This window comes from Herpailurus yagouaroundi, unplaced genomic scaffold (genome assembly GCF_014898765.1).
Source record: "Herpailurus yagouaroundi ecotype Mexico unplaced genomic scaffold, PumYag 191, whole genome shotgun sequence".
Classification (NCBI taxonomy): Eukaryota; Metazoa; Chordata; class Mammalia; order Carnivora; family Felidae; genus Herpailurus; species Herpailurus yagouaroundi.
Window position 1 is genome coordinate 6683272 of NW_024412422.1, and position 9747 is coordinate 6693018.

At 53.8% G+C, this 9747-nt stretch overlaps 1 protein-coding gene across 3 annotated transcripts in view; it reads left to right on the plus strand.

Moving 5' to 3' along the window:
- The window catches only part of NOS1 (nitric oxide synthase 1), a 182141-nt gene extending 173248 nt beyond the window's left edge, over positions 1 to 8893 (plus strand). For all 3 annotated transcript variants that reach the window (XM_040443771.1, XM_040443770.1, XM_040443772.1), the window contains 5 exons: positions 290 to 411; positions 1487 to 1635; positions 2676 to 2870; positions 4795 to 4913; positions 6076 to 8893. In XM_040443771.1, the coding sequence (XP_040299705.1) occupies positions 290 to 411; positions 1487 to 1635; positions 2676 to 2870; positions 4795 to 4913; positions 6076 to 6091 (601 nt within the window). In that variant the 3' untranslated portion in view covers positions 6092 to 8893. The remainder of the gene's footprint in view (positions 1 to 289; positions 412 to 1486; positions 1636 to 2675; positions 2871 to 4794; positions 4914 to 6075) is intronic.
- Positions 8894 to 9747: the final 854 nt, after the last annotated feature.

Here is a 9747-nt window from a genome sequence, read left to right on the forward strand (position 1 = left end):
GCAGAGAAGTGTGCAGCCCCAAATGTCAGGAGTGCTGAGGTTGGGAAACCCTGAGTTAAATCGATCCCACTGCCCTTTGCGGCTTAGCCCAGCAATGAGGAAAATCAGGAATTGGAGTCGGAGCCAGACTACCTCCTGTTTGGGGGATTCCCCAAATCTCTGGGACCCCCCCCCCACTCTGATCAGACCCCACATGAAGAGTGCGATCCCACTGAGTTACCAAGACGGTCAGGCATCCTTGATAAGACTTGGGCTTAGCCAGCCTTCTAATTCTCTCTTTCTCGCCCAGAGCACCCAGCTTCCACCTGCCCCGAAATCCCCAAGTGCCCTGTATCCTCATTGGCCCGGGCACTGGCATTGCCCCTTTCCGAAGCTTCTGGCAGCAGCGACAATTTGATATCCAGCACAAAGGTGGGTCAGAGTTCAGCAGCCGTGGTGTGTCCACCCCGCCTGGACCCGGGGAGACCCGCCTGTGTCCCAGCCACCCAGACGAATGATGGCGTTACCTCTCTGTTGCATCACTGCCTGGGGAAGGGCGGTGGGGGGGAGGGGGGGGTCATAGTACTGACCGGACCCAGAGGTGAGGTCCACGGTTGTACTCCAAAGGACACACCCAAACAACTCTCCCAACCCAGTTCACCCTCGGGCCTGAAATTCCATCCCCAGAGGACATTTCTTTGACCGTTAAGATAGGACCCATCTGAAATGTCACGCGGCCCTGGAAGAATAAACCTTAAGCCTTCTCAAATGCATGTGTGGGTGTGGGATCGTCCCAAAGGTGGTTCCTCGAGGGCGAGCCTTGCTGTGTGAGAGACACAACACATCAGCTTTGGGAGGAGAGAGAGCAAGAAACCCACAGTGGCGGTATGCATTAAACGGGGATTTATTGAGCGTGTAAGAAATGCCAAACGCTGTTGTGGGTGCCACAGGCACGACGATGAGCAAGACAGAGAAACAAGTTAAAATAATATTAATAATAATAATAATAATAAGCTTCCGTCCTAGACCAGTCATTCTGGTTGGAATAGCTAATACTGATAAAGGATTCGCCGCATGCTGGGCTCCCCTGTTTTACTTCTCAGTCACCCTGGAAGATAGATGCTATTTTTATTTCCATTTGCACCTGGGGAAATACATACCTAGAACATTAAGTAAGCTGCCCACCATCACACTGAGCTGGGATTTGAACCCCGGTAGTATGGCTCCACAGTCTAGGCCTCTAGCCCTACCCAGTTGGGGGAGGGGGGTGCTAAATACCAGGGGGTAGGGGCAGAAGGAAGGATTGAGACCCTGAGCGCACCGTACCTGCTTCCCTCAGTGTGTGCATGCGCGAGTGTGTATGTACCCCAGCCTGTCCCTGTGCTTGTGTGCCTGTATCCGCAAGGTACACACCAAGGCTTTCAGCACCCCACCCCTGGCATCACCACCCACAGCCCCAGGTCAGGCCTCAGAGCTGTCAGTGACACGAGATCTTCCCGGTCCCCAGGAATGAGCCCCTGCCCCATGGTCCTGGTGTTTGGGTGCCGGCAATCCAAGATAGACCACATCTACAGGGAGGAAACTCTACAGGCCAAGAACAAGGGGGTCTTCAGAGAACTTTACACGGCCTACTCGCGGGAGCCAGACAAACCAAAGGTAACATCCGGCCCGTTCACAGTCCCCACGCCCCAGCCCAACACCTGCCGACACCCCCACCTTTCCCGAATTCTCCTGCGGAACATTGCTCTGTACTTCAGGAAGCAGGAGCACAAAAATACCGATTTAAAATATTTCACAGCCCATATCCTCTGATGCCACTTCTATGAAATATCCGGAACAGCCAAATCTGTAGAAACAGAGAGCGGATTTGTTGGTTACCAGGAGCTGCGGGGACGGGGGGGGGCTGACTGCCGATGGGAACAGAGTTTCCTTTGGGGGTCATGAATAAGTTCTAGAACTAGAGAGAGCGCTGGTGGCCCAAGATTGTGGTATACGAAATGCCACTGAATTGTCCACTTTAAGAGGGTTAAGCGGTTCATTATATGTGGTGTGTATTTTACCAGAATAAAAAAAAATACTTAAAAATATGAATAATAAAAAACCGAAAAACACATTTAACAGTCCATTAGAGGCACTACCCGTCAGAATGGTCACAGGCCATCGGACTGGAGCACGCTCCTGCTGGGTCTTGGGGAGACCCAGGGGGCGGTCCCCGGAAAGGGCCCAGGGCAGCTGGGGTGGGGTGGGCACTCAGAGGGTCCGGGCAGTGGCTGTTTGACAACCCGTGTGCTGGGTTTGTGCGGGTGTGAACTGAGAGCCCCTCGCCCCTCCCGCCTCTTGCTGTCTGGCCTGGGGCCTCCCCGGGACCCCAGCCCAGGATGTCCGCAGGCGCGAAACCCGCACCTCGCGGAGAACAGGCGTTCCCACCCCGTGGGTGACCGCCGGCCGTTGCAGAGGGGAGCAGGTAGATAGTGCCCTGCTCTGTGCTGCTCCAGGGGGTGGCGCTGGGGTGTGTCCTCCCCCCTAGAGGGTCCTTAGCACGGCTGAGCCCCATTCACACACCCTTGGCTTGCCTTTCACTCTCTTACTCCCTCCTCCCGGTCCCCTGGGGTCACGGGTGTCGGGCTCCGCTCCCCTGGGGGAATGAGATGCACCGGACCCCAGCTCCTCCCCATGGCTCTTCCTGTTCCCCGCAGAAGTACGTTCAGGACATCCTGCAGGAGCACTTGGCAGAACCTGTGTACCGAGCCCTGAAGGAGCAAGGGGGCCACATTTACGTCTGCGGGGACGTCACCATGGCTGCTGATGTCCTCAAAGCCATCCAGCGCATCATGACCCAGCAAGGGAAACTCTCAGCAGAGGATGCCGGCGTGTTCATCAGCAGGCTGAGGGTGAGTGACAGGCCGGCTTCTTGGATGCCTTTTCTGGCATCCAGTTCCCGTCTCCTCTTCCTCACCCCGCCTGTCTCAGCGATCGGGGGAGCCTTGATGACATCCCCGGCTGCTCCATTTTCCCATGTGTGGCTCAAGGTGGAGGATACTGGTGGCCCCAGACCATAGTTGAGAGAGAAGGAAGGGTGACTGGGCGCTGGGTCAGTGCAGGCGCAGGTATTAAATAGGGATGGTGGCAGTGCTGTGTGAAAATAACAAGTGAGTGGGCTGCTGGGTGCCTAGATAGAAACCGTCCACACCCAACTTTTCCTGCCCCCAGAACCACGCTGCAGCACTGCCCTGCGTGGTGGTGCAGGTTGAACACTGCACAAAAAAAAAGTTTGTCTAAGGCCAGCCACCCTATGTTTGCACAGAGCCATGTACCTTGGCACGGAACTGTGTCTACCCCAGAAAGAGGGGTACTTTCACCTAATTTGCACAGAGGCTAGAAGCAGCCCAGCAAGCAGAGTCCTGATTGAGTGGCCAGCTGCCCCAAATAGGAGGAACCGAGTCCCATGCCTCCACAAAGCTCCAGAGATGATCCCACCCTTCCCCCTTCTTCCCTAAATGAGCATTAAACATTTTTTTGCACAAGAAGCCTTGCCCTAAATCTAATGCTAAACCCCAGGTGGTTAAAAAAAGAAGAAGGAGGAGGAGAAGAAGAAGAAAAAGAAAAGAACTTTCTGGTAGAAATGCCACAGATCCAAGGGGAGCGGCAGAGAGCTCCTATCGCTCAATATCTTTGGTATGAGCCTTGGAGACACTGTCATAGATTCCCGGACCTCTGCAAAATAAGGTTCAAAGACTACCCCAACTAAAGGTGAACCCATTCTACAAATGTGCAACTTCCTTCAGGACCGAAGGGTGCCAGAACTGAACTCTGTGCCTCGTTGTGCTTCACTGTGATTCCGCGTTGTTCCCCCAACCAGTGCCCTGCCTCAGCAGTGGGGCACACTTTCCCCTTGTTGAATCCTCAAGGACACGGCCCTGGGAGGATGTTCTTGCTGCCTGCCCCTCAGTTTGCTGAAGGAGCTCCCACATTCTCCAGAAACTCTTAGACGCCAGAAATCGGTCATCACTTGTGCTGTTTCTTGAATCCCCAGAGGAGATTCCTCTTTTTTGGTTGCTTATTTCTGCGCAAAGATGCCCGTCTTTGGATAAACTCATGTGTGCCCGCCAAGTCTCCACTCTGGTGGCTGTGCAGTGTTCCCTGAGTGCTAAACGGGGCACCTTTCTCTTCTCCCATCTCTGCTGGCTTCTTCGGGCTGTGATGCCTTTTACACTCCACCCAGCCATGCCCAGAGCTGAACTTTGCAGGAACAGGAGGAGGGAGAGAAGGGGAGCGAGGTTTCCCTTTGACCTCCTCACTCCCTCTGTCCTCAGAATCGGCAGCTCTGTTTCTGGACGCAAAGCGAAATGTTCTTTGCCCCCTGGGCTGGAGAGACCGCTGTGCGTTGGAGAGCCCGGGGTCTTGTGAGACACAGCCCTGGAGGCCAGAGATCCTCCAGGGGGCGCTGGGTTACACCTTGTTTCTTTAGGAACCGACTTCTTTTTTTTTTTTTTTTTTAATTTTTTTTTTTAACGTTTATTTATTTTTTTGGGACAGAGAGAGACAGAGCATGAACGGGGGAGGGGCAGAGAGAGAGGGAGACACAGAATGGGAAACAGGCTCCAGGCTCCGAGCCATCAGCCCAGAGCCCGACGCGGGGCTCGAACTCACGGACCGCGAGATCGTGACCTGGCTGAAGTCGGACGCTTAACCGACTGCGCCACCCAGGCGCCCCTAGGAACCGACTTCTTTAGGGATATTCCATTCCAGGGTGTCAGCGTTGTCTGTCCCTTTCCCGCCTTTGGCTGGCATTTGAGGGCTGTTTCTGTCCCCCAGGATGACAACCGGTACCATGAGGATATTTTCGGGGTCACCCTGCGAACATATGAAGTGACCAACCGCCTTAGATCTGAATCCATTGCCTTCATTGAGGAGAGCAAAAAAGACACTGATGAGTAAGCAGCCTCCATCCTGTGGGCAAGGGGCGGGCAGGGGTGTCAGGCTTCGTTTCACGCTGGCTTTCCCACAATGTGGGGGGGGGAGGGGAGAGGGAGGAGGGCAAATGCACATTCTCAGGCCACCCCACACCTGCTGACTCTGAAACTCTGGAGCGAGAACCTCGGTTTGTGTTTTAGAAAGCCCTCAGGGGATTCTGAGGCCCCTCCATGTGTGGGAACCCGAGCTTTGGGTGCCCAGCGTCTGCCTGGGGCGCCCCCTAGTGGAACAATGGCTCCAGCCTCCGGGAAGGCGTGTTGGAGCCACTGCTCCCCGCATTTACACCGCCTCCCACGCCCCCCAAGTCGCTCAGAACATCCTCATCCACACAAATCCCAATTGGTGTTATTATGACAAGTTTACCGGCCTTCTGGAAGTTGCTGGGAACAGTCAGAGGCGTCGCGAGACTGGATTGAGTCTCAGGATTTCAACCTTATCGGAAGGCCTTGACCTTTGAACTGCGATTGCAACGTCGCTCACCCTATTCCCGCCGCAGAGAACTTCCAGACCACCACCGGATGCCCCTTGTGTTGAATTAAGTGGGAATTGGGCTGTCTCGTTTTTGGTAGCAGAGGGAAGACACCCCGTTTCTTTTTTCCTTAAGTTTGTTTATTCTGACAGAGAGAGAGAGAGAGAGAGAGCGCGCCCACGTGCATGTAAGTGGGGGAGGGAGAGAGAGAATCCCGAGCAGGCCCCACGCCACCAGTGCAGAGAGCCCGATGCGGGGCTTGAACTCACAAACCTCAAGATCATGACCTGAGCGGAACTCAGATGCCACCCAGGCGCCCCAAGACGCCCCATTTCTTAAGCAGCCTCCTTTCTCCCCCCTTAGGATGACATATTTCGTGTCCAGTAGGCCCACACTTGATTGCCTTTCAGATTACAACCCCTCTGGCTGTCAGAAAGCCCCTTTCATTGTCCCTCTTCCTGACCCTTTGTGTTGTTCATTCCAGAGGAGCCCCAGCTGGGGGGGAGGAGTGGGGGGGGGGGCGCAGGCTACAGAAGAAACGGCAGAGCTTGGTGCCCTGTGCCCAGAGCTTGGTGGCTTCCCTGGGGCTCTGCAAGGAAACAGAGCAGCTCTGTTCTGTGACACTAACTCCCTCCCTCCCTGTCTTCCTACAGAGTTTTCAGCTCCTAACTGGCTCCTCTTGCCCAGATGGATGGCCGGGGGGGCTGTCCCCTGCGCTCCGGCAGGGGCGGCTGCAGGTTTTCTAAGCGTGGACACTGCTGAACCTTCCCTACGGGACCCCACGTGGCCCCCGCTGTCCCTCTCGTCCTGTCACCGTGGTTGTTCCTCTTCTGGGTCCCCACCCCTCGGTGGTTTCCTTGGCCCTCCTGGGTTTTCTCCTTGAGTTTTCCTGCTGCAATGCAATGCCTTTATAATCCACAGTGGCTCTTCCAAAACTGTGTCCCCCTCTCTCTCTCTCTTCCTGACAAGGGCAAATCACTGGTGCATGAAATCACTGGAACATGGCCGTCGCTCCCATTAGGGCTTGTTTTCTGGGGTTTCCCCTGGAGAGGCTGCAGGGACTGGTCAGGAGAGTCCCAGCCAGTCCCTCTGCTGCTGAAGCCCCCCCCCCATCCTTTTTTTATGATGACGTCCTCGTTGTGTGTGTATATGTGTGCACGTGTGTGCACGCATGTGACAGGCCTGGGTCCCCGTCGTCTGCCCTCTCCCCTGGACAGGCGTGTTGCCGGCAGCCTCTCAGTGCCCCAAACCGTGCCCTGGCCTTGTATTGGTTCCTCACGTGTCCATAACTTAAGATCTGTGCTCCGTGTTCCTGAAATTCTTGTCCCTGAAGCACCTTAACGGTCCCCGGTTGCAAAGGGCAGGGAGAAGGGAGTGTGACGATTAAGGGCAAATCTCCGTCAAAAAGGGGCTCACGGAATTGCTTGCGTTTAGATCCCAGCACGCACCAGTGAGCAGCCCTCTCTGGGAAACTAACCCATCTCAAGGATTAAGCAAACCCCCTCCCTGATCCTACCCTGCCCGAGCCAGATAGGATCACCTGATTTGGCCCTCCCCAGATAATCCTACCCGCAAGTCTGGGAAGTAATGTTCCTGTCTTTGCCACCAGGTGACTTGGGGCAAGTCACTTGTCCTCAGTTTCCCCTTGTAATGTTATGAAGCTAAAAAGAAAAAAAAAAAAAAGAAGAAGAGTATGAATAGATGAAACTTTAAGGTGGTGGAGACTGGAGAGCATCTCAAGGAAGAGTCTCATCACCAGGTTTTTTGTTTTGTTTTGTCTTCTCCAAATGAGGACTTGCCGATCTGCCCTAGGAAGGGAATCACAGAAGCCCGTCCAAAAGGGTAGTTGGAGAGGGAAGCCATAACGAGGCTTCACATAGCTTCTTGTACGGGACCACAACCCAGGGTGGCCTGCCCCACACGCTCTTGGACTTGTACAAGTGATCCCGTGGTTTCAAGCCTGATAAAATAATTTTGACACATTAACGAACTTTGACTCCAATCAAAAATGGCCAGCAGTCTTCAGTGCGAGGGGCCTGCCCTGGGTCCCCAGGGCTGGAAGGGGAGCCTTCAGACAGTGGGTGCTTCTGTTTGGTTGTGTCCTAGCATACAGAGAGACAGCTTTGCCTTTCTGTAGGGCACAGTGGGCATTTCCTGATGCTCCGCTTGGGGGCCCTGCCAAAGAGAAAGTGCCCCCGACCCTCTCTAGAAGGGACTTAGGACAGGGGGCGCCAAAGAGGCGTCCCCAGGAGGGGACAACCTCGGAGATTCTTAAAGGCAAAGGGCAAACTAGACCTCGCCTTTCTCCGCCCGCCAGTCATTCAAGGAGGAATTCATCAGCGCTTCCCTCTCCAGACCAAGCTCTGCGCGTGCTTCTCCATCCCCAAATAAGTACTTGTGTGAAGTTCCTCTGTGCATCTTCTTCGTATAGCCCTGCCCTTCTAGTAGCAGGCAGGCGTCGGGAAACATCATCTCATTGTGTCAGGGAGTCCGAAGCAGCGATTATAGAACGGGGATGCATCTTTCGTCCCCAAAAAGGAGTTTTGTTTTTAGAGTAAACGCCTTTCAACTCCCGACACAAGCTGCTTCATGATGCCCGGGGAGAAGACTGGAGATCGGTCTGATGTGTTTCTCTCCTTTGCCAGAATCCCTGTTAGGAAAAACCTCGCTGTTATGAGCCTATCGGGAGGCAGAGTGAAGTCCAGGGTCAGGGTTTAGGTCTGATCCAGGGTGGGTAAATGCTGCCCTCTTGTGGTGGTTTTTAGTTCAGTCCCAGTAGCCAAAACGAGGGGCCCAATTTGGCTTCACAACAGGTGAGCAGAAAGTAGGATTCACTGGGCATTTGGGGGTCACCTAGGCTGCAGCCCTTTTGGTCCCTCTCCGCCTTGAACTGGCCTGCCGTGGCTCCAACCGCATTTAACAAAAGTGAGTTTGGCCAAGAGGAAGGAGACATCCCCAGCAAACAGGAAAAGGTGAAATGGTCACGCTCCCCATCTTGACGATGAATCCATAATCACGTCTTGACTATGAATCCCGCACCTCGTGTTATGAAAGAAGAGAGGTAATTAAACTCCCTGAGCGGAGGAATGTTTTCCTGATTGGTTTCCACAGAGTGAGGCAGCCCGGGACCTTTCCGTTCGGGGAAATGCTTCGGACTTACCGAAATGGAGCTTTTTGGAAACGGACCCGAGTCCAAATGCTAACTCTATCACCCTCCTCCCTGTTTCCACAGACAGCCCCGGGCTGGTGACTTAACCTTTCCAAGTCCATATACAGCACCTATATAGCAAAGTGGGTTAAATGAGATAACGCCCGTAAAATAACCAGTTATGCCTCCTGGCCCGCTGACGCTTTTGAATTTTTATTTTTTTCACTTCGTCAGTAACTGTATGCAGAAGGCGCAATGATGTGTACAGAACAATATACAGTTCCTGTTTGTGGAAGATTAGAATCTCGTATGTAGACACACAAGGCTTAGAATCAACATACATGTCTGGGGTTCGAGAACTGGGTGGATTGCACCTGCCGGCCTGGGGACACCAGGTTTCGAGGAAGTAGGAAAAGTGGGGACGAAAGGCACAGACTGGGAACGGTAAATCGGGGCTGGCTTCAGGCGTGGCTTTGGAAGGCTGTGGAAGCTGACGGGGGTGAGGCAGATGCCTGGCAGGTGAGCAGGGGCCAGGTGCTAGGGAGAGGCGAGGGCATGTCGAGGAATTTTGACTTCATTTGGTAGGCAGCAGGAAATCCCTAAGAACGTTTTTTCTTTTTAATGGGAAAAAATAAGGCGACTGGAATTGCGCTTGGAAAAGACTATTGGGGCTGCAGCACAGAGCGTGGATGGCTGGCCTGTTGAACTATCTGTGGAGTATTGTGGTTACCAAGACTGGACTGAGGGAAGAGGTAGATGCAGTGACAAAGCCACTCCAGGGGCTGAGTCACCAGGAACTGGAGACCTATCTGTTGCGGAGAAAGTCAAGAGTCTTCCCTCTAGGCTGAGAAAGGAGCCTCATGAGGAAACAACAAAACAAAAAACAAAAAAAACCAGCCTCATGGGAAAGAAGAGTCTACACTTGTTGCCATGATTACCAGCCAATGGGGTGAATCCTTCCAGGCTCCGGCCATGCCTGCATGCACACAAAGAGAACTGACCCCAGGCCAGTAGACATTGGCCTTAGAACACGGGATTTTCTTGCCAAACACATTCTCGGCAGCCACCTGCTTTGGACTTCCAAAAGGAGGTCAGGTTTTGCCCGAAGTCCAAAACAAGTGAGATTTTTTGACCCAGATCACGGGTAAACAGCTTCTATGCCAGTGTCATCAGGAAA